The sequence below is a fragment of the Cebus imitator genome, unplaced genomic scaffold, assembly GCF_001604975.1.
Source record: "Cebus imitator isolate Cc_AM_T3 unplaced genomic scaffold, Cebus_imitator-1.0 Scaffold46, whole genome shotgun sequence".
Lineage (NCBI taxonomy): Eukaryota > Metazoa > Chordata > Mammalia > Primates > Cebidae > Cebus > Cebus imitator.
The window spans coordinates 2341845-2367082 of NW_016107361.1; the positions used below are offsets into that span (position 1 = coordinate 2341845).

The following is a 25238-nucleotide window of genomic DNA, read 5'->3' on the forward strand; positions in this document are numbered from 1 at the left end:
TGCTTCCTTGTGTAGAGGTGAAAATTCCACATGGCTCTTCCTGTTGTCATCAGTTGGTCCTCACTGACTCATATGGTAGGCTTCATGGAGATACCCTGTCACCTGGTTTTGCTGTAGATATTGTCAGTGAGTTGTTAATTTTTTAAAACAATCAAATTGCTTTCTAGTCTTATGAGGAGTTTTTGGAAGACTGAAAAACAACTTTGTTGCTATGTCTAATGTTCCAGAATTTCAGGAGAAAACACATTTCTAATGTCACTGTAGATTAACAACTTCCATAAGAGACTTCAGCTGGCACAAAGTTTGAAAATGGTCAATTCAAACATAAAAGAGATAGGTTCAACGATGTTTGCAATTTTAAACAGAAATTTTTCTTGGAGTGTACCTCAAATAGCATATTTTCAGAAAGTACTTTTCTTTGATTTCTATTTTATTTAAATGTTGTGACAAGAAGTTTTAAGTTCTCAAAGTAGCTGGTATTAAAAGTTGAATTTAAAATCTATAAAATGTTTCTAAAATTGGGGATGGGGTGAGAAAAAAGCAGAACAAAACAGATGTGTCAAAAATAAAAAATGTATTAGAAGAAAAGACCTCAGTGGTTTTAGTTATTAAAATTCAGAAAAAAATATTGATGCAAAAATTTCAATTATCTTATTTTCCTTATTTCATTATTTAGAACATTGGCAAGAAACACAAATTCATCATCCTTTTATTTTTTGGATAGTTTACCAGCACTAAGGTCAAACAAAAGGAGAAAACAGATTACAATATTTAGAAAATGATTATTCATTTGTTCTTGAAAATAATTTTTTCTATATTTACTTACAAAACTATAAAATTTTCCAATTCATGATTAGGTTACATGGTCTACTTATAAAAATTTAATTGAAATACTTTCTGGGGATATACTTTCTGAACATTTTAAAATTAAGTATGAGGGATGGAGGAAAGAAGTACTATGTGATAGAGTTAAGTGTCTCCTCTGTGGCCTGTACCTAGAGCCTCAGGAACTTGGCTTTCTCCATTCTTGTTAAAAGACTTGTTAACAGTCTTGTTAAAAGAGGGTAGTTGTTAACAGTCTTGTTAAAAGAGAGGAGTTGTTATAAAGATGATGGAGCAGAAGAGCTGTTAAATTTCCTTGCAACCTTATATTATCTCCAGAAGAGAATAAAATCGATTACCTCCTTGCCTGCAAAAAACAGTGTGGATTTTCCCCATAGTCACTCACCCAGACTAGAGCTTTAACCACAGCTGCTTTTGCAGTAGTTTTCCAGGGGGCACTACTCATTCAAATGGCACTCTTTGTGACTGAACAGAGCCAACTTCCACAAGCATGAGCTGTCTTCCCTAGGTGTCTATTAAAGACACAGTTCTTAGAGGCATCATCGCTCTTCAGAAAGGCAGTACTTCACCCACTAGAATCTCCTCTCTATATTTTGGTTTATTATATAGTCTCAAGCTTCAGCCTAAATATCTTCTATATTTTCATTTGAGTATAACTTAGGGTTAAGCACCTACTGTGAGCTAAATGTTTATGTCTCCCCCAAATTCATATGTTGAAACCTAATCACCAATGTGGATGGCATTAGGAGGTGGGGCCTTTGGGAGGTGATTCTATCATGAAGGATGAACCCTCATGAATGGGATTAATGCCTTTGTGAAAGAGACCCTAGAGAGCTTCTTTGCCCCTTTCACCATGTGGGGACACAGCTAGAAAGTGCCATCCATGAATCAGAAAGCAGCCCCTCACCAGACACCGAATCTGCTGACCTATTTATCTTGGACTTTCCAGCCTCCAGAACTGTGGTAAATAAATTTCATTGTTTATAAGCCAGTGAGTATAAGAGATTTTGTTATATCAGCCTGAATGGACTAAGATAGTGCTTGTGTTTCAGAATATGTTCTTGTATGAATGTCTAGGGCCTGACTTGATGGAAGAGTGAATTTTCTTGAGAGCTATGTTCAGATAGGAGGGAGAGAGGAGTAGTAGGTGTATGAAGAACAGTTAATAGAAACTTTACTAATTTTTCTACTAGGTGTTAAGTTAGTAAAATCATTTAATTAGGGGATGCATTCCAACAGATATATCTGTTCATTTATTTATTCAATAAGTATTATGGAGTGACTGCTATGTGCTGGCCACTCTGTAGTGAACTGGACATGGCCTCTGCACTCATGGGGTTTCTGTTTGTATAAGTAGACAGACAACATTCAACACAGCGTGGTAGATTATATGATAGAGGTATTCAAGAATGGACTAAGAGCTCTAAGAAAATGCAGGTAATCTATTCTGGAGGCCACATAAGGTGAGAAAAAGATTCCAGAAATAGCTATATCTCAGCTCACACCTGAAAGGTGTATAGAAATTTTCCAGATGCAGGATAGTGGGAGTTGGGGGTAGGGACAGGTATTGAAGAAGAAGGTGGTGATATTAATTCACATTCCTAACTTCCAATGTGAGCCAGGTACTCGCTCGATATAAACAGAATTAGATTTGGGCTCTGCCCCAGATGAGACCACAGATGGTGGAGTAAAGAAAGTTACAAACAAAAAAACATTATCATAGATGTAATGTACATTATGTAGGGTTTGAACAATCCAGGGATTTATTAATTCTGTAGTGAGAAACAGTGCCCACTGAGTAGATGTGTGGGGCAAGTGTACGAAACACAAGTGCCTCCCCACCTCATCTCAGTGTGAACTCCACATACTGTATCTTGGCCACCCATCATCCTTCAACTGCTTCTCTTCCAGGCAGCTGCTGCTAAAAGGAGTTATGTTCCCAGATGATACTTTAAGCAGACTGTCACAGGGTTAGTTTCTGGAACTCAGACATCCTATTTTAAATATTTTATAAGTTGAGCTGCTACCCAGGCTATCCATGGCTGACTAAAAAGTTCAACAGCAATGAATTTCTCAAGTTGTAAATGGAGATTTACAACTTAGAACGTGATTACAGGTGAAGATGTTACTGACCAGGCAAAGGAAAGTAAAAGCTTGCAATTTATTTCTTTCAATTTCAGTGTATGACATTAGTAAACATGTTTGTCTGAAGCTTTCTGTGGTAAAATTATTAGCTTTCTCACTAGACTGTTGCTTGGATCACTCACAGAACCCAGTTGCAAGAACTGCCCATAGTCAGTAAATATTTATGGACTAAATACCAATTGCCAAGTGAATGGATGTCAGAAAAATGTCAGATCATAGATATTTGGACAATACTTTTGTCCATGTTCATTATCACGGGGAACAAAAGCACTGGACTCAGAAGTGATTCCCATCACAAGCATATTGGCCATGACTCCAGGGGAAGAACAGCTGTGTGGATGCTTCCCAGAGGACAATGCAATAAGTGAAAAGATTATTGCTAGCTTTAGGAAGAAACTCAGAGTTACATGGTTTTAGATATTGTTGGAATACCATGAATCTTTTACAAAACTTATTTTAAACAAATTCAAAGTAATTTAAATTCTGTAAAACTGAGTAATTGTTTCATGAAGTGACACATAATAATTCCTTTGTACAATTTAGCTGGCGTCTCAAAAAACTTGCCAATGAAATTGAACCGTGGATAGACAGTCAAGGTTTTATAGCTTCATACGAAATATACTCATGACTAAGTTTTAGAAGCAACGAAATATTTAATCATTGTAGGGGTTTTAAAGCTATAAAAATAGAGGGATAATTTTGGCTGGTATTTTTGTTTTTTCATATTTAAACATAGTTATTGCTGTATTTCTCTTCAGATTTAGTAAACTAATTTCTGTTTCGTGCTTTGAAAAATAATAAGGAAGCAGTTCAGATGCTACCAGCATTTTAAGATAATTGTCACAGGCCCTGGGCCATGTGGTTTGCCTCTCTGTGCCACGCATGTAATTTCCCAGTCATCCATTGTGGGATAGGCCAGAGGGCTCAGAGCTCAAAACAAAATGTCTTCTATGATTTCAATCACAACACTGATCCAAAAGGCTGCCCTAAGACTCCAGTTCCTACAGGCCCTCAGCCGCCAGGGGGCCTAGCAGACATCTCGAGATCTGGGAAGGAAGCACAGAAGGTGGTGGTGCATTTCCTCAAGCTCCTCCACTGAAACCCTCTGGCTTCAACAGGCCCTCTTACTCCATGACTCTGCCTTTTACTTCCACTGCTCGGTGTGCTGGTGCCGTGCTTTTCTCCCCAGCTGGTGTGTTTTTCCTCCCATCATTTAAAAATTATAGGATGAAAAACTACAGGCAATGCCTATTTCTCTCTAAGGAGCTGCTATAATAGATGACTCTTGTGCATTTGCTTCTGTCACACTAATTGCCACAAATTGAATTGAGCGCATCTCCATCCAGGCAGTTAACACGCGCACAGCAGCTGAAGAGCTCTAATCTGATCATATCCTGAGGCCCCAGACTTCCTGGCACATAGATTAGGAGCCCTACTGCTCTGCCCACCACTTGCAGCTTTTCCTCAAATGGCTGTGTAATAACTGTAGATGACTAGGTTTATGTGAGAAAGATATTGGTCTGAAGGGAATGTGCACTGAAGGATCAAACGACAGAGAGTAAAAGCCCCAAATAATATAAAGTTTTAGGAACCATGTCTTAAGGGATTCCCAGTACAGCACTATGCTGTTACATACAAAATTATATTAAAATGAAATCTGCTGTACTCTGTGTAAATCTACCACTACCTTATAAGTTGCAATCACAGCTTCTCATTTTATTGATGTCATCGTTGTCTGTTTTGGTGCTTCTTCTAAGAATTTTCCTTCCAAAGAATATTAAGTTCATATACTTTTCAAAAAAGTACTAGCACCTGTTACATTTGAATACTAAGAAGAAAATCAGGGAATTGTGGATCAATGCGGGTGCTGGCCAGGGAGCCGACAAAAGAAAGAGGAGGTCAAATCAAATTGCAAATCTGGGAATGGGCCTAAGAGAATCCCAGCCTACTTTCCTCATCCTATAGATAAAAGTCCTGACTCAAAGATATTATCTCTATTGCTCAGGAGCACACTGTTTGTTTAATCATTCGCTTGACAAATATCTAGCCCCAGCTTGCTTTGTGCCTAGCCCAGCTTTTAAAATCGAGACTAAGATGCTCATATTTTGTCCAACAGTGCGTGGTCTTACTTTTGAACGTCATTTTGCCACAAGAGGCCCTTCCTTCTGGCCTCCACCTAATTTCTGATTTCTCACATAAGAGTCAGCTCAAAATATTTTTGCCCCTTCCTGAAGCTGTTTCTGACTTACAAGACCCCCTTGTTTCGCACTCTACACACTGTTTTGTACTCTACACACTCTATACCCTAATTACAGCACTTATCATCCCCACATGAATACTTAAAGCTGAATATGGAGCCAATCTCTAACAAACGCAAAACATCTGATGATCTCTCTTTTATGTCTTGATCCTTATTTTTATTTCTATTTCCTAGCCCTCATTAAAAAAAATGTGATATTGTGTTCATTATTATAATCCCTAACATGCTTTTCTTGGAAGGTGACGGTACCTTAATAAATATTAGAGTCCATATCACATTTTTACTTTCCCTTTTTAGACTATGAGCTCCTTGAGAGTGGAGACAATATACAGCGATTAACACATTGGTGGGAAGAGAACAAAGTGGGTGGTAAAGCCAGCATGGCAATGTGAGACCAGACTGCAAGTGGGCTTTTTTGTCATGTTTAAAAGTATTGACTTTAAGTGAAGGTAGTGAGTAGCTTTCTGAGCTAACCTGATCAAATCTATGCTTTAAACACAGATAGATGAAAAGGAATAAAACTAACACTCTCTAGGAGTCTACTGCAATGGGAGAGAATGCAAAGGCACAACAGGGCAGAAGCACTGGGAAAGGGAAAGGGAACAGATTTTTAAAGCTGCTCAGAGGAATAATTATGGGGAAGAGAGAAAGGAAAAGGGAAGAATTAATGTTGATTAGTTTAGTTGGTGATTCAGTTCACAGGAAAGGGGAGTGAAATTGAGAGAGCGATGCCGAGTTCATTTGATTTAGAGGGGCTAACAGGACTTGGTGAGAAGCCTAGTAGACTGCTGAAAATACAGTTTTCATCTCTGCTGAGACTGTAGCCAGTAGTGTGGCTCAAACTACAGGTGAGTGTCAAATTTATCTACCAAGAATATAGGAAGGAGTTTAAGGGAAACTTAAGAGGTGGAGAGGGGAAGAGAAACTCAGGAAAGAGATCAAGAGAGAGAAAGCTGAAAAGTTGGATGAAAGTCAAGAGAAAAAGAGATGCTGTCCAAAGCTCCATGAATGATATGGAGGGGTAAACCAGTAATATATAATGCTACAGACCAGTCTCCACATATGCATAGCCTTCAGCATTAGCAGACCTTTAGTGCTCCTCAAAAACCCTTATTCTTGCCCTTGTCTGTTCTCACAATCACCCTTAAAATCTTCATCACTTCCTTCTTCAAGTGCCCTATTCCATTCTTTTCCAGTTAGTATTAGGAGATCAATTTCCCTTCTTTAACAATATTGCAAAAGTAAAGGCTATCAAGATAGAACTACCCAAACTTCTCATACCCCACCACACTTCTATTTCCAGCCCTAGGAAATCACCGCTTTGCTTCTATTTATAAATTTTTCCCCTTCTTGAAATTCCTTATAAAGTCATAGAGTCATAGAATATACAGTCTTCTGTGTCTGGCTTTTTTCCCCTGGCATAAACTTTTTAAAGTTCATCCATGTTGTAGTGTCTATTGAAGAAACATTCCTTTTCATTGCTGAATCGTATTTCATTGTACATATTGTTCATTACCCACTTGACGACATTTAAATTATCTCCCCTTTTGTAACACATCTAATTCCAGGTGTAGGCATCCATCTGGCCCCACTGTACTGCCTCTATGGAACTCAAAGAGCAAGGGGAACCGACAGACTTGCTAATGCCCATAACGTCTGCTGTGCCAAAAATAACGAAGTCCTTTGTCTCTGATCCAGGAATCATGTGTTTTCCAGCATCCATAAAGAATAATAGGCTAATTTATTAGTTTATAAGTAAGGTACAATTACATCTCAGTCCCAACAATGTCTTCTAACTTATTCCAAAAGTCTTTCTTTTTCAAAATTGCTTTGATTAACCTAGCTCCTTTGACCCTTTGTCTCTTTCTTTCTGCTTCTGAGGAAGAGCCTTTCTTTCTACCTTAAACAAATCCTTTTATCTGACTCTAGATCTCACTCCCTTCATGGCTTTTCTAGAATGTTGTTCCAAATTTAAGTCCCTCTCATACAAACCTCTCCTGCTTTTCTTTCTTATGAACTCCTTCCCATCAGCAAATCAATGTATTCCCAGACCTACAGCTTAAAATAATAAATAAACTCCTATTTATCTTGTGTGTTCTACTACCTTGCCTCTATTTTTCATTTCATGGACAAGCTTCTAGAAAAAGTAGACTGTAAGTCTAGTCCAAATGAAAGTATATGTTTTCTTTACATATAGCCAGATAAAGCCACATAAAGAGATGTATTTAAAATATCCAGGGTTGAAAAACAAGTATATACATAGTAAAGTTCAAGTTAAGCCAACGCTCAAGTAGGACAAACGTGAGATTACTAATCTGAAGTTTCATTTTTAAGCTTAAGAGTACTGGCATTTGCAGCAGCATGACATGGTAGAAAAATGAGATACTTTGGAATATGACATAGTTGAATAAGATCTTATTTAATTATTGTTATTAGATCATATATAAGCTGAATAACCTAACAGAAGTTAACAGACTTCTGCAATCCTCAGTTATCATTGTCTGTAAAATGTATACATCAAAGCCTACTTTATATATGTGTTGCTATGATGATTAAAGAGTATCATGTTAGTAAATTACCCTGAACACTCTGCCAGCAACCCAATAGGATCTCAAAAATGTCCCTCATATTGACTAATTATCCTTTTTGAACAATCACATTTTATAGAATTAACCATTAGAAAATTACATTGATGACTAATTTCTGGCACAGTGGTCTTCGCGAATCCAGACTTTTCCTAGGTTTGTTTAACCCTAATACCAACCAAGATACAACCCTAGAAAGGCTAGGACAACAAACAGCCTCAGTTCTATTTCTCAAACCTTTATCTGATAGCAATCCCCTGAAAATTCAGTTTTTTCCCACCAGGAATAAGAAGTCCAGAAATGCTGAAGTACAGATTACTATTAGGACTCAGACAGTAGGACTGGAGGTTAGGTCTGACTTTATGGCTTATTAATATCTTTTTTAGTTTATGCTGTGGAAAAATATGGATAATAATACCTCAAAAAAGATGAAGGTTATTGAGTGGGCTAAATAGATACATAGCTTTGCATAGGACCAATCAACATATTATGGATTTTCCATGTATAAATAGATATTTATTTTCTTGGTAATGATGTGAAAGAGACAATCTGGACTTAATAAGAAAGAAGGTGAGGCCAAACAAGAAGGAAAGGGTTGGATCAGAAGACAGTCTGGTTGCTTGTACAGGGAAGATCATTAACCTTTACTAATTCTGTTTTCACATCTCCATAGTGAGGATACTGGTTTTCATCCCACTTGCTCAAATAGGTTGGCTTTTTAAATGAGGAAAATATATTAGTGTCTGTGAAAAAAATTTAAATCCATACGTGAATTTTTGCTCTCAGCAATGGTGGGTCAGACAAGCCTCCAGGCAAGAAAAATAAAAACTAACTAAATAAAATATTTTTAAAAAATCTATTTGAACAGATCAGAGAGTTATTAAGTATGATGGTTAATACTGAGTGTCAACTTGATTGGAATGAAGGATGCAAAGTATTGTTCCTGGGTGTGTCTGTGAGGGTGTTGCCAAAGGAGATTAACAACGGAGTCAGTGAACTGGGAGATGCAGACCCACCCTCAGTCTGGGTGGGCACTGTCTAATCAGCTGACAGCAAGGCTGTAATAAAAGCAGGCAGAAGAGCGTGGAAAGACTAGACTGGCTAAGTCTTCTGGCCTCCATCTTTCTCCTGTGCTGGATGCTTCCTGCCCTCAAACATTAGACTCTAAGTTCTTCAGCTTTCAGACTCTTGGACTTACACCAGTGATTTGCCAGGGGCTGTTGGGCCTTTGGCCACAGACTGAAGGCTGCACTATTGGCTTCCCTACTTGTGAGGTTTGAGGACTCAAACTGGTCTATAGTGGAATTTTACCTTGTGACTGTGTGAGTCAATTCTCCTAATAAACTCCCCTTCATATACACATCAGTCCTATTACGTCCCTCCAGAAAAACAACCCTGACCAATACAGAAACGAAAATACTATTGGTTCTGTCCCACCACAGAACCCTGACTAATTCACTAAGGAAGAGAAGGATTTAGGAACTAAAACCCAGAAGAGAAGAAAAGCCCAGCAAAGCAAACCTGCCATCTGATGCTTCTGCTTTCCTTCTGAAGGCATTTACTGATTCCAACACAGCAGCTGACAGGCCGAGAAAGAAGCTGAATCAAGTTTCTGGCCATTACACTGAGCTAAGGGGACAGAAGTTGGCATTCAGGGTCTGCCAAGTAAGAGGAGCCCTGGTAAAATGCCCTGGCTTAAAGTTAAGAACTTCAAAGAGCAAAGCCCTCTGAATAAGACTTGACAAGGAATACACCAGCCATTAGGAAGCCCAGCTTTGAATTAGCCCAATATCCAATTGTATTAAAATAATCTGTTTCTTAACCTTAAATGCCTGCTACAACAAAAGAAAATCTGCTTTTTTGGAAGGTAACAGCATTCCAAGTCTCAAATTCTAAAACCTTTTGTACATACATTTAGTATTGGAACAAGCCGAAGCAGGCAAGCAAAAACACAAAAAGAAATGGATCGTGTCCTTTGCAGGGACATGGAAGGAGCTGAAGGCCATTATCCTTAGCAAACCAACACAAGAACAAAAATTCCAATATTTCACATACTCATATTTAAGTGGGCGCTAAATGATGAGAACACATGGACACATAGAGGGGAACAACACACATTGGGGCCTTTCGAAGGGTGGAAATTGGGAGGATGGAGGGGATCAGGAAAAATAACTAATGGATTAGTGGATATTAGGTTTAGTACTTGGGTGATGAAATAATCTGTACAACAAATCCCCGTGACACACATTTATGTATGTAACAAACCTGTAAATGTACCTCTGAACTAAAAAGTTAAAAAAAAATTCTTTAGGAAAAATTGATGAAACAAACAAATGAAAAAAAGAAAACAGAAAAAAAAAATCCATGATGATTTTAAAAAATGCAAAACTATACTTAGATACTCGAGTTACCTGACAAAAATCAGGGAAAAAACACTTCTAATTTAATTAGAAGACTGTAAGGATATTGATAAATTTGCTGCCTTAAAATACAATCATTTTCAAGGAAAAAAAAGTTGGAAATTTGCTCTTAAAGCAAAACTCACACCTTGTCCACCTCAACAATTCAATGAAAATGATGTTGAGATTTTAAGAGTTGAAAAGAAACCAAGAATGATTAAACAGAAACTTCATGGGAGCTTTCTTCTTCTCATGATGTCCTAACTGTGCAAATTTATTTATGTTTTAGATTTTTCTTGGGCACAACAAATCATTGATTTTATTCCAAAATTTCTAATAAATTGTCCTATGTAATTTACTATTTAAGTTCTATGTATAATAGCAGATTCTACTTGAATTCTATGTTTAATTTTTTTAATCATTATAGAATAGATTTTTTGCTAATAAATTACAAACTTTTTGACTATAATTGACTCATATGATTATCTCTTCAGCAATTACTCCCTAGTTCATTCATTAAGTACTGTTAGAGTCATCATTAGACCAGGAATGAATTCTTATCATCACAATTAAATAAATTGGTTTTGACCTAAGTACAAAAGAAAGAGGCCAAATTACTTTTTAGCTCTCAAGAAAAAAAAATCAATATATTGGATAATAATGCAGAATTTATTTTCAGCTTGATAAAATTTAAAGATAATTTGATAAAATTTAAAGAATTAAGTAACTTAATGGAGAGACCAAGTTCTTATCAGCTAGGGCAATGTTGTAGACAACAACATGCAAAGGAAAAGAATCTATCTTTTAAAACCACTGAGTTGAGTGCTTTACTGGCTGTCTGCCATTCTTTAAATGTTTTCTGCTAAATATGAATATTTCATCCATTTATCTCTGCAAATGAAATTTATCAATAGTATTTAGTTGTTTCATTTTTAGGTATAGCTAAATTAAATTTCATCCCAAATTCTTTCACGGAAGAAAGTTTGGGAAGAAGAGAAGTAAATATCCTTGATTCCCAATTAACTCAAATCAATAGAGGGAGGTAAGTAAATAGCAAATACTATTAGTAGATGATTGCTTGGGTGTGGCATTCTTGTCCTGCAATTATTCATAATTTAAAAACATGAGATTTCTCTCTGATAGATGATAATTAGCCGAGAAATATGCAAAGTCTCCTTAAAGAAAGCTCATAACTCCAAAGCCAGCAGGATCTGACTATAAACTGACTCTATTAATGTGCCTATAGAAGGAATACATCCATGAAAAAGAGTCAGATAAAGAGGTGTTAAAAAAGAAGCTATCATAGGCATATTGTGGCAATACCCAAATTAGCCAGTTCAGGAGAGTCTTGCTTGAAGATGTGGGAACATGTGAACAAGACTATCCTCATAGTGGATCAGAACTATCTAAGCTTTATTAGCAGCATAAAGCCTCTTCAAATTTGCTCTGGGATTCAGAGAAGTTAAGTAAATTATTCAAGGTTAGTTATTTATCTTTCAGTTGTAGAGTCAAGTTTCACAACTATGAGTCTTTCAAGAAAAACAACTGCCGCCAGAGCTATATGTCTTTAGGCTACTGATATGCACTTCCTTCAGCTGACGTATTATTCTTATAATGTGAAAATAATCAAAATGTTATAATATTTAAAGTCTAATAATCTGTTGAACCTTCTCTAAGGAAGTTTCAACAAAATTCAGATGTATACCTGTTACACATACATATGTAGTTGCGATGAAGCTAGCCCTTTTGCTCCTTCTCACCTAAAGATCAAAATTTTCACTGGGCAATGTTAAAAGGAGACAGAACCTTTCAAAAACAATGCGAATAATTTTGAAAGCTCTTGAAGAGGCAGCAAATTTAACTGGGTTGAATGGGGGTGAGAAGAAACATGCCTTAGTCTATTTGAGCTGCTATTAAAAAACACCATAACTTGTGTGTCTTATACATATCAAACATTTATTTCTCACAGTTCTGGAGGCTGAAAAGTCCAAGTATGGGACACCAGAAGATTTTATGTCTGGTGAGGGCCCACTTCCTCATAGATGGCACCTTCTTGCTGTGTCCTTGCATAGTGAAAGGGGAAAGGCAGCTCTCTCGGGCCTCTTTTATAAGGGCACTCATCTTATTCCAGAGGGCTCCACCCTTATGACCTAACTACCTCCCAAGGATCCCATCTCCTAATACCATCACTTTAGGGATCAGAATTTCCGCATACAAATTTTGGGGGCACACAAACCTTCAGACACTGGCAAAAGCAAAGGAGTGCTCCTCTCCCAACATATTCAAAACTAATCCCCTTAGGATATCTTTCTCCTCAGGGTCCCTTCATTGCAGCAATTGTTAATTAATTCATTCAGCAAATATTTATGGAACATTTGCTGTGATCCAGGCTATATAATGGTTCCCTCAGTCTCTTCTGTCTTCACCCTAAACTGCAGTCCACCTGTCTCACCCTATTTTTAACCAAAACTTTTCCACTCATGCATGACTTCTTACCATTTCTCACATAGCCTACTTTGTCCTCTTTCAATTCCATTCTTTTTTGATTATCTGATGAACACAGCAAAAGGCTCTCAAGAGCCCATCAGGACAAATACAGAATTCTCATAAGAGGGCAGGGAAGATGGAAAAACTATAGAAACATAAAGTTTGTGTGTCTTGTACAAATAGTTTGCCTATTTTATGCTCTGCCAGATTTCCAGGCACATTCCCCACCCCCAGTCTCTTCTCCGTTCTCACTCCTCTGCTTTAAAAGATGAACATACGAACAGGAAATCAAAGTTAGCAATAATTGGCTATAACAGAACATGTTTACTTTGCAACATGGAACTCTTTATATGGACTTCTAAAGAAAGTAAGCTTTAAAATAATCATTTAAAGATTATTGATTTTTATGAGCTTTTGGATCATAACAGAGAACACGTAGAGTACATGTCTAATTTTCTAAAATTTTCATCAAATATTTTCTTAAGATATTTTTATAAATCTTACTATTTAGTTTAAATGTAATTTGATTTTAGAAATTCTATTTTTTTTATTGAGGAGATAAATGTTTGCAAAGGTAAATAGATATTATAGTGTTTCTCTTTTTACTCACTAAACATCTCAAGTTTTCATGTAACTACATCTTATCACTACCCTATCAACAAGTATGATCTGCCATTATACAAAGTCTCAGGAGAAATGTCCTTTAGATTATATTTCAGGTGGCCAAAAGTAAATCTTTCTGTGGTTATATTTCCAGAATCAACTCACCTATCAAACAGTTCTCCTCCTGTGACGAGTTCTAGGACCAGACTGATTTCTGTAGGGGTTTCAAATATCTCTTTAAGTTTTATCTAGGGAAAGATATAAAAAAAGAGTATCACAAATTTCTTATTCCATCTTTCTTAGAAATCGCTAACACTATGGCTAAAACAACACTCTGCAACAGTAATATGTTGGATCACTGTTAATACAGTTTCCTCATTCTTGTATCAGCTAGCTATTTCTCACTCTCTTTCTGGGTTGTTGATTTTATCAGTTACATAATTTTTTTTCAAAGTTCCTGTAAAATGTGTTTACATTTTTCCTTTAGACAGTTGAAAAATATCTGCCTTAGAAACACTTTCTAACTTTTCTAAAACGTCCCAACTTCTGAATAGTTCAAAAATCAAAAAGAACAACAATACAACTTCCTAAACCATTTTGGGCATCATGGTTGCTAGAGGTACAAAATTACTATTTCTTCTGGGAATTAGGACTTGAAATAAGGGGACTGAGGCAGCTTAAAATCTGCCTATATGTAAAGGATATCAATCAATAGCTAAAAAAATTGTCAGTGGGTAAAGGAATCCTCAGGAAAGTAGTGGTGACAGTGACTTGATTGAGCATACCACAGTCTTCATCACATTCAGATAATCCAAACGGTTTTAGATATTTTTCTCCATATATATGAGAATCTAGTAGCCAAGACTAGTCTACAATTGAGGAAAATTCTACATTGACTTATCTTTGGAAAGAAGAGATGGATAATGTAAAAGTGGTGATTGAGTGTGGGAGATTTTATTAACTGCTTACCCAAAGCCCTTTTCTCCCTACTTTATTATAAACAGAACTCCGATTTGTTCAGAGAAGCAAGGTGTCTAGCCCCAGATTGTGGATCATGAATAGTCTCAACCACTAATTTCACAGCCCCCGTACAGTTAAGGGTAATCTCGTGACCAGCTCCAGCCAACAAAATTTTAAGAGACTCCTGCTGCCACAGTTTCTGAGAAAGATTTTACTCTTCTAATGAGAATCTTTAGCTGAGATCCTACCCTCTTCTTCTCATTTTGAATATAGACGTGATGACTTGCAAAAATTGTGGAGCAGCCATATTAGGCTCAGGAGGGAAAAGGGTGAGGATGAAAGTCAACTGGCAGGACCATGGATGGTATCTGGGTTCTGGATGGCAGCGCTGAGGAGCTGAGCCAGTGCTAAAAACTGATTTCTGTTGCTTGCAACATAAGAAAAATATTTGTTTAAATCATCCTATTCAAGTTTTCTGCTATTTATAGCTGAAGGCTTCCCTAACTTATATGTTAAGTTTTAAGCACTTTGCCTTGAGAGTAAGTAGGACATCACAGCTTCCTCAGAAAAATGGGCAAAAATGCTTTCTTGAAGTAGATGGCTTAATTCATAAAAACAACTTACGACATAGAAAATGGTTTTGTTCTTTTTCACTTCATCAGTTCAAGAAAGCTTTTTACTAAATCTTACCATCAGAGGCTTTGTCTTGTCTAGACAAAGCCTGAAGCAGAGCTTCTGAGGACATTTTATTTTCTGCATTCAAGTACATCATTTATTTGCATCTTCACATTGTTCTTGAAGCAGATTCTCTCTCAAATCAGACTGAAATGACTTTGGAAAGCAATGTACTTTCTTCACAGGCTTTTTCAGTAATGGAAAATTAATAAGATAGGCACAAAAAAAGAAGGAAAAAGCCAGTGTTTTATTAGACCAAAACAAAACTCTTTGATTTTTATCCTTTTATACATGAAAATGAAGATTGTGTATATTGCTAATCTGTCTATTTTGGAACTTTTCTAGAGGTATTACTTGTAAGACTTACTCAGTCAAAGATTGAAAATGTGATGAGATGAAGACAAGAGCTAGGCTGTGCTAGCTACCAGTGGTGGGAGAATCCCCTTCTTGTTATCAGCATGGACAGTGAAGGACAAAGATCCCTTTCTCTGGCTCTGGAAATCATTTGAAATAGTAGGTTAAAAACCACTTACAATGTTTGGATGTGAGAGACGAAGAAGAACTCCTATCTCAGTTCTTACGATTTTTTTGTCCACCTAAAAGGCAAAATAAAAGAGATAAACTGAAAGAAACTCCCCGCTTCATTGTAGCAGAGAAACAGAAACAGCAATAAACTACCTGGGTGAGTCAGGCAAGTGGCAAACCTAATTCCTTAGCTTTTGTGTATATGTGTCTCCTTCCTCTCTTTCTGTTTCAGCTACATGTCCTTTAGCTCTGCTTCCGAAATAAGATAGAGCCAGGAACTAGTACGAATCACAGCTTGTCAGGCTCCTCACACGACATCTTCTCCACTTTCCTATCAAAAGTCATCACTATCATGACTAATGCCCAAGTACATCTCAACCTATCCTTCTTCCTTGTCGTTCTTTCTGATGTGGAATTCTCTGTTTAAACACCAATGGAGCCGTCAATCACTTCACTTATCCTTCTCACACAGATGTAGCACACAACCCAACCTACCCAACCAGAATATCCTGTTCCCTGGCCATTGTGATAGGGTCAGGAATATTCACCAGACCAAGTTATTCAAGTCAGGAGCCTCTCCAGAAATGCTGCTCAAATAATCAAGAAAGAGTTATTCCATCTTTCTCTGAAATCATGAGAGCAAAAGAGGATAGAGTCTGCTGCTAATAGTGAACAGTTTTGATACCATATGGGACCACTGTATTAAAATGAGGCCAGTACAGGAAAAAAACATTGCTGAGTTACAAAGAAAGAGGACTGTTGATATAATTTCATCCCCTGGATTCAGTTATGCTTGTTTGCCTTTTGAATTTCTAATTGTACGAGCTACTACATTTCTTTTTTCTGTCTAAGTTATTCAGAGTTAGTTTCTGTTACTTGCCATGAAAGAATCCTAGTTAGTTCACCACTTGGTCCCTATGTTTGAGGCAATGGCAGTTTAGTTCAGGATATTCCAAAATTAGGGACAATCTCTCTAGCCCAATGATTGACTCCCTTAATCACAATAAGCTGGCATTTCAGAGCTCTAAAAGTTATACAGTAAACATAAAGTTTTTAGTACCTTCCTCTCCAACAAAATTTATCAAAACAATTAATAGATATAATACCTGGACTCTTATTATGGTTTCTACCATTTGAGCTGTCCTGAACCCTTGAACTAGCAAGTTTACATGGTTTTGGAAATGAAGAAGTTTGTGTGCAATTCACAGTCAAACTCTGTAGGCATATCCAAGAGACTGCTTCAGATGGGAAATGGGTTCTTCCCTTTTAGTTACTTCTCCTGAGAAAGAAAGCACTGGTCTAAGGAGAAATCCAATCACATGTCAATGGTGTTAACCAATCACAACTTTCAAGATGATAAAGAACAGCACCCAGTCATTTAATTTTCATTCTCTAATGAAAACATTAACCAACAAGGATGCAATATTTAAAAATAAAAAATGAATGAATGCTCAAAGGACTTTTTCAAACTTTATATGTTCTTTTTCTTGGTTGCAAGGTATAAATATTTTTTACAATTATTTTATCTGGAAAATATAATTTTTCCAGACCCTAAAGTACCTCACTTAAAGAAAAGAGCCACCATTTCTAAATGTTTTCAGTTTTTATGAGATGGAAAAATGTTTACAAGGAGATCTTAAGGGGTTCCCAGCCCAATTAGAGATTTCTCAACAATTTATTTCACCAGTATACACAATAAAACATTAAACAGCCATATAGTCATAGCATGGCCTCTTAAGCTACAGTGAAAGTTTTGGTCATTCATGCAGGCAATCAAGAGGCTTGAGATGTTTTAATACATTCTTGCTAAAGAAAGTCAAGCTATTAAAATCAATTCACAATACTACAAAACAAAAATATGTTTTACTTTTGTCATTTGGATGCCAGTCTGAGCAACCCAGCATACTTCTTAAAATATTTATAAACATCCCATATAAAATGCAACATCAGCTATAAATTCTTAGAGGAGAGAATGAATATATGATCTATGCATTTTAATACCTGACAGTTAATACGCTGTTACATAAGAGGGAAGACTCACTGTGAGCAGAGAAAAGCAAGTTGCTAAGAACCTAACGTAAGTGACTGTACATCAAAGTGATAGGCTCTGGAGCTTTTTCAGCAAAGGAGTAAAGAAAGACACACATACTCATGCATCCAGTGCTTTCTGACCTGAGAACTTTGGAGGCTGTTTCAGCAGTCTTCCCTGGACAATAAACCATAGCTACTCTGCATGATTCAGACTATCTATTGACCAAAACTCTTTCAGTTGCAAGTAACAAACATTCAGCTCAAACTCACATAAGTCCCAAATGGTAATTTATTGGCACATGTAACTGGGAAGTCAGAGTAGATCTGCAGACATAACAAAATCTAGAGGTTCAGACTCAAATAATCTCTCTCTCTTCCCCTGTGCATCTTTGTGTCTCTGTTTCTCTGTCTCTCCTTTTCAAATGGCATGAAACGTGGCCACAGAAGCACCAAGCCTGTATTTCTCAGGCTCATATTTTTAAGATGAAAGAGATGCTCTTTCTCAACATTTATCTAATCTTAAATAGTATTCTCATTAGCCTTGCTTGATTTACATACCTACTCCTGGATGTAGGAGACATATAGTCAGGACAAGGCCAAGAATGAGTCATAAGCGCTCTCCTTTGACCACGGTTGAGGGAGATGGCAGGCTTGGTTCCCTCAAAGAATGAATGTTATCAGACACGGAGGACTCCCTTATTGTTTGCTTTTAATATTTGTTTCTTTCCTTTGACATTTGCATAAGGTCCTGATCTATTGCTCTCAGTTTCTTCTATGTCCCAGACTAATCAGTCAATAATGATTATTCATTCATAACAACTCTTGCCATCAGTTGATTTAATATTTAAAGTTTTGACCACTTACCAGTAACCCCAATGGGCCCTACCAAACAACAATTTAGAATTTTGCCTAGAAACTCTTTTGAATCCATACTGGAAAGTTGATGTAGGTGCAATCACTTAGCTGGTGAACAAACCTAGCAGGGTACCTACTTTAGTACTTCAATTCTGCTGTTTTCTCCACTTCTGGGCAGCAACTTTGTCAATTGTTTTGATGTCACTAGTGATATAATTTGAGGGAATATGAAGAAGTTTAAGAAAATGATGGCTCTAGCCAGTATGAATGGTTGGAGTAGAAACTGGGATAAATAATTTACTGAAATCTTTGTGCTTTATGAGATAGAAGAGAATTATAATCTCCATCATATTGTCGAAACTTATAAGTCAGAGAATCTTAAAAATATAAAATTTAAAAGCCAAAAATATATGTTTTATTGAACTAAAAATTTTAGGATGACTGCGTAAAGTCTTTATTTTCTATGTAATGAATGTATAGTACATGTAAGGGCAGGCTAAAACAGGTTTTATGTGCTCAGGCCCATGTTAAATAATTGGGTCACAGGAAAAAAAGAAACAAAATATGGTACTTCCCACAATCTAATTTGGGAGATGCAACTCATCTACATAATGTTATTAGAAGACAGTGAAAGACAGTAGAGGAAGAATGCAAGTTACAAATGAATTTTGTTTTAGAAGTTCCACTGTTCAGTGGAAGATCGCTTTTCGGAGTCAACTTCTGCTAATATTCAAAGTGGGCTTATTCTAAAAGACTTTTGAGATTACCAGTCATTTAAAAAATCACACTGTTGCTAATAGAAAATGAAGAATGTTTTGTTAGAGTGTGCACTGGGTACATGGAAGCGGTGTAAGATGTGGGTTGCTGGTGGCTAATCAGTGGCATCAGGCAGTTCAATCGTGGAGTATAGACAGCATGGTCCAGAAGGTAGTAGAGTGGCAGCACAAGGCTCTAGAAGTTATTTAATTTAGTGAAAAATATACATTTCCTAAAAATTATTGAGCAAGACACAAACACTTATACCAAATGACAAATGAGAGATCTTTGAAAAAGAGAGGCATTACTAGAACAGTCAGATGGCATTGTCAGAGCTCTTGTCTCGCCTTCTATTTCAGTTTCTGCAGATGCTATTAAAAAACGCTATAGATGTTTTTATCACCACCTTCTCTTCAGGTCAACAAGGATTTCCTTGCTAATACCAAATAAATGTATTTGTCACTATTGCACAATGCTTTAAAGGAAATTTTAGGGACATTTAAAAAATCTTAATTTGTTCCTAAATTAATATCGTTGTATTAGAATTTCTTTTTCTCACTAGGTTTCTAGGGTTTTTGTAATATAGGCTTCTCCCACACCCACCTCCCCACCCCACCATTTTTCAGATATTTCTGATCAATGTAAAATGAGATAGTAGAATCCTTTAATTTTTTTCAGATTATATATTTATATTAAACAAATATTTTCTAATAAAAATATGCATTGTGAGCAATTTATCTTTTACCATGTTGTGTAGGGCATATTACATATTGAAATGCCATTTCTTTTTAGTTCTTTGAGAGTTGTTCAAACTCCTGAAATACTAAGAACAGGCCAGATTGCAAAAAGTCTGGGCTAGCAAATTTCTAGTAAAATCATTTGCTTTGTATTCAGAATTAATTTTTCTATAAAAACAAATTTTTAAAACGTAATTATTTTTTCACTACACTCCATAGCATCATTTGTCCATTTAAAATATGGTCTCAGGGCGATTTCAGGTCCTTAGGACCCTTTCAAGGTATATGTAGGGTTCACCATTTTCCAATTGCATATCTGAGTGAGGCCAGATTTTTTCCATATAAAGTCAGCCCTCCATATCTGTGAGTTCAGCATCTTCAATTCAACTAATGATGGATGGAAAATATTTGGGAAATAAATCCCAACAACAGTGAAAAATAACATGCCAGGCACGGTGTTTCATGCCTGTAATCCCAGTACTTTGGTAGGCTGAGGCGGGTGAATCATGAGGTCAGGAGATCAAGACCACCCTGGCTAACATGGTGAAATCCTGTTTCTACTAAAAATAGAAAAAACTAGCTGGGCATGGTGGCAAGCAACAGTAGTCCCAGCTACTCTGGAGGCTGAGGCAGGAGAACTGCTTGAACCCAGGAGGTGGAGGTTGCAGTGAGCCGATATTGTGCCACTGCACTCCAGCCTGGGAGATGGAGAGAGACTCTATCTCAAAAAAACAAAACAAAATAAAACAAAACACAACAACTAAAATCACAAATAAAAATATAACTATTTACATAGCATTTACATTATATTACATATTAGAAATAATCGAGATTATTTAAAGAATATCAGTGCACATTCATAAATGACCGGCAAATACTATGGCATTTTATAGTATAAGGGACTTAAGCAGCTATGAATTTTGGTATCTGCAGGGGTCCTGCAACCAATCTCCCATGGATGCTGAGGGATGACTGTACTTCAAACAAAACAACAAATGGCAACAATTGAATGTGAAACTATATAAGAATCATGCTGTGTTCAGTTAGGTCAGACAGTAAGGAGATTTGCAAAACAATGACACTCTTCTCACTAAATATTTTATATTTTGAAAAGTATAGATATTTTCATTTGTTATTTATGTAAAAATATAATGGGTTTATAGTAATTCAAAATTTAATTAGTAAATTTAAAAAATTATGATTTTTAATCTCTCATACAGCAAATATGCATAGCTATTTTTAATTCTCAATAATTTTGTATCAGCTTGGCATGGTGGCTCACACCTGTAATCCCAGTACTTTAGGAGGCCAAGGTGGTTGGATCACTTGGAGCTAGGAGTTTGAGACCAGCCTGGTCAACAGGGTGAAACCCTGTCTCTATTAAAAATATAAAATTAGCAGGTCATGGCAGCATATGCCTGCAATCCCAGCTACTCAGGAGGCTGAGGCAGAAGGATCACTTGAACCTGGAAGGTGGAGGTTGCAGTGAGCTGAGATTGTGCCACTGCACTCCAGCCTGAGTAAAAGAATAAGAACCTGTCTCAATAATAATAATAATTTTGTGAGTAGAAAAGGCTCCTAAAGCCAAAAACTTTGAGAGCAACTACTCCAAAAAATTTAACATTATACATTTGAAAATAGCATAAAAAGGTGGAAAAAATTTTCAGTAAAAATAATTTAAATGAAAAAAATGTCAATTTAGCCACATTATTGCTCCTCTGAATGCTGGGGCCCAGGGTGAAAAATGCGTAGGGAATAGTTTGGTGGAGGCTGGGAAGGGCGAAGCAAATAAGAGTTTCCAAAGAAGGAACCTGGAGAAAAGTAAGGCTAAATATCATCAATCCAAAGAAAGTACACTAAGCAACAAAACCTGGATTACAAGTCAAAGTAATGATTACCAAGGAAGCCAGCAGAGGGCAAAATTCAATGGACAGCTATATGGCAAAGAAGCCAAGGATAGCAATATTGAAGCCAGGAAATCATTCCAAGAAAGGTTAAGCTGAGGGTCATCTGTTTGTTGCTTTTTGGAAAGAAGTATGAGAGCTTCTTAAATAGCCATACTCTCAGGAGGAGCTCTCTTTACAAGTATGTCTTGGAGGTCACACAAATGTGGGTCTTGATACTACCTCCTCTCAACCTTTCCAATATTATTCTCATTCCAGAAGTTACTGTTTTCCTTGCACTTTTAAATTCCCTTTCCAAATTCCTGGGGAGCTCTCACATTACCACTCAGAATAAATAATATTTTTCTAGAAAATAACTGTCAAGCAAACCACAAAATTCAATGGGCAGCTATCTGAACAGTCATTATTGCCACTTGAAATTAACTTCCAAGTGTGACCATAATTAGCATCTTGAGAAGCATCAACAGATGGCTTTGAGAAACCAACATGACAACAACACTGAAACCCATAAGACATACCTTTAGTGTCTATAAAATACCTTGAAGAATAGTTTTTCCTTACTAACAATTTATGATTAAAAAAATGTATTTTACTAAAATCTTAACTTAGGACATGTATTTTAGCCCAAGTTCCCTTGAAAAAAAACATATGAGGCATGGATCAACACTGGTGCTTTATTTGGCAAACCCAGCACAATGAGAGTGAGGAAAAAGGGAAATGCAGAAAGGTCAGAAACAGTGCAGTCAGCACCAAACATCCTAATGAACTATAAAGACATACAGCAGGTCATATGGGCAGCTGCATCCAATAGGCACATAGTACTTTTCCAGAGATGTTGTACCAGGCTACTATGCCTTGAAGAAGTCCATGGGAAGGAGGAAGAAGTGGGATTTTACCTACCCAGGACCTTCCTTTGTTTCCCATTGCTAAAATTTGGCCCATGGGTTAACTTTTCCATATTTCTGGGAGGTAAATGGCGTCTCATTGGTAGTCACTTGCGATGGTATATTCCTCTACAAGAGATATCATATCTCATTCAAACCCAAAGTAGCTATAAAAGCCAGAAATTTCAGGCATGTGCTTGGCTGGCTTACGTGAATGAAATGGCTAAAGGGCCATTCATTTCCCCTGGCTTTGGTAGCAAGTAGATGGAAAAAATATGAGGCGGCCCATCAGAGTTTTGTCCAATCACAGTATATGCTAGAGTTTTTATCTGTTACTAGGTGCTATGATTTGACTGCATCCACCAAAAGTTCATGTGTTGGAAACTTAATTGACATTGTATTAGTATTAAGAGGTAGAAAGCCTTTAGGAGATTATTAAATCATGAGGTATTTGCCCTCATGAGTCATTTGATGCCATTATCCTGGGGGTGAGCTACTATGATGGGAGTGGTCTCCTAATGAAAGGACACGTTCAGTTCTGTTTCTCTCTGTGACACGCGCTTGCTTCAGTATCCTGCCCATCTGCCATGGGATGACCCACCTTCCAGAACTATGAGTCAAATACATTTCTGTTTATTATCTAGTCTATGGTATTCTGTTCTTAGCAACAGAAAATGGACTAAGACACCAGGTAAACTAAAGTGACAGCACTGGACTCATAGTCTTGCTTCTCTAATTTATGGTACGTTATTGCTCATCAGAAAGAACCTTGTCCCCACTTAAATTATTTGTCATTGCTCTTGTTACTAATATGAAGTGAATAGTCATCAAATGGCTTGGCCACATGGGGTTTTTCTGTAATGCCTTGTCCTAGCTCGTCTACTTAAACTGCCTTAAGAATTCTAATGGCTTCTGATATAGTTTTTGAAGATTATACACAGAAAAAAATTAAAATTTAAAAACTTATTCAGATTTTTATAGTTTCAAGACTCCATGACACTCAAGATTTCTTAAAACTGAAAGAAATCCCAATTTTCCTGTCTGTCCACATGGCAAGAGAAAAATAGTCAGAGAAGAGGTATAATTCTAGAGTAACACCAGAGAAAAAGTCTCTATCACTGGAATGAGATTGACCAAATACAGATCCTTCGTTAAGATATGCAGCAAATACACTCTTGTGCTGGGACTAAGATGGTTGATGAGGAAAAGAGAAACAATTAAAAATATTGTGAAGACGAAAGCAATGATACTGTAAACAAAAAGAAAGGAAAATCAGTTTCTGCTTTGTGGAAATTATGAATGGAGTGACGGAGTGAATAAACTGGAGAACAGAAGAGAACATAACACCAGATTTCTGTTAGATTTGAACCACTTAGCTATCTTAGATGTGGCCTATATCCAGACTCTGGAAGTTCAAATACTCTTGGAAAACTGGGGTGACCTGTGCGACTAGAGGCTGCTGCTCTTTTTGTTCTAATCATTCAGGCAAGTAAAGCAGCATTTCCACATAAAATGCTCAGCCTTATCTTATTTTCCTTGTAGAGATTAAGACTATAAATCTTGTTATGTCTCTGTATTCTGTCTTTGGCTTCTTTGGCTTATTTTTGGTATGAACTATGTCCAGACATATGATGCAAAGTATACAACTGGGCTCATCAAATCCTTTATGGAAACAGAATATAAGTCATGGATAAATAAATAAGCAACCAAATGTCTTTATCCTTTCCCAATGATTCTCTATGCATAACTTCTGCTTAATTTAGCATCCTATTTTGTGACATTCAACAAGTACACGTTGGCACTAACATGCTTGGTGAAAAATCTTGACAACTGGAGTTGTGTTAAATTCAAGAATGACAATTTTAGACTACAAGAATTTGAAAGCTAAGAACTTCTGTTTGAACACCCAAAAATTAAATGTGGGACACAAATATCGAGGTTTTCCTACATGAGGCTGGTACCTCCAATAAATACAGAATTTTAATCAACTCTCATTATCATTATCCTCTTGTTCTACCAGAAACCTGTCATCTTATGACTATCTCACATTTGTCAGTGTTCTCAAGGAGTGACTTGTTTTTGGTCCAGTGGGGAATGTACTCCAGGGCCTGGAAGTTGGATAGATACCCTTCTTCCTCATTGCTATGCCCAAATCATTTCTCCTCCCTTCTTCCTCCAAAATCCCAGCTCCATGGAAATGTCTTCCATCAGTAAATACATCCTGCAACTCCTCCTCACTGTAGTCATCTTCCCATCTCCCTTAACTAATACTAACATCCATTTTCTGTTGCTAAGAACAGAATACCATAGACTAGATAATAAACAGAAATGTATTTGACTCATAGTTCTGGAAGGTGGGTCATCCCATGGCAGATGGGCAGGTTAATGGCATCAAATCACTCATGAGGGCAAATACCTCATGATTTAACTAACACACTCCTATACTGAACATTTCAGCATGTATGTCTCTATCTCAACCATTATTCCCATAATCATTCTTAATAACTTTAACTTTCACGTGGACAGTTCATTCAACATTCTTGTCTCTCAGGTCTTTTACCACTGCCTCAATTCTTCCTTAGCCACTTA

At 36.8% G+C, this 25238-nt stretch overlaps 1 protein-coding gene across 1 annotated transcript in view; it reads right to left on the reverse strand.

The window, feature by feature from the left end:
• CAMK4 (calcium/calmodulin dependent protein kinase IV) overlaps positions 1 to 25238 on the reverse strand; it is a 260577-nt gene that overhangs the window by 94103 nt on the left and 141236 nt on the right. The window contains exons 4-5 of the mRNA XM_017527211.2: positions 15491 to 15553; positions 13488 to 13570 (exon numbers count right to left, since the gene is read on the reverse strand). Of these exons, the coding sequence (XP_017382700.1) occupies positions 13488 to 13570; positions 15491 to 15553 (146 nt within the window). The remainder of the gene's footprint in view (positions 1 to 13487; positions 13571 to 15490; positions 15554 to 25238) is intronic.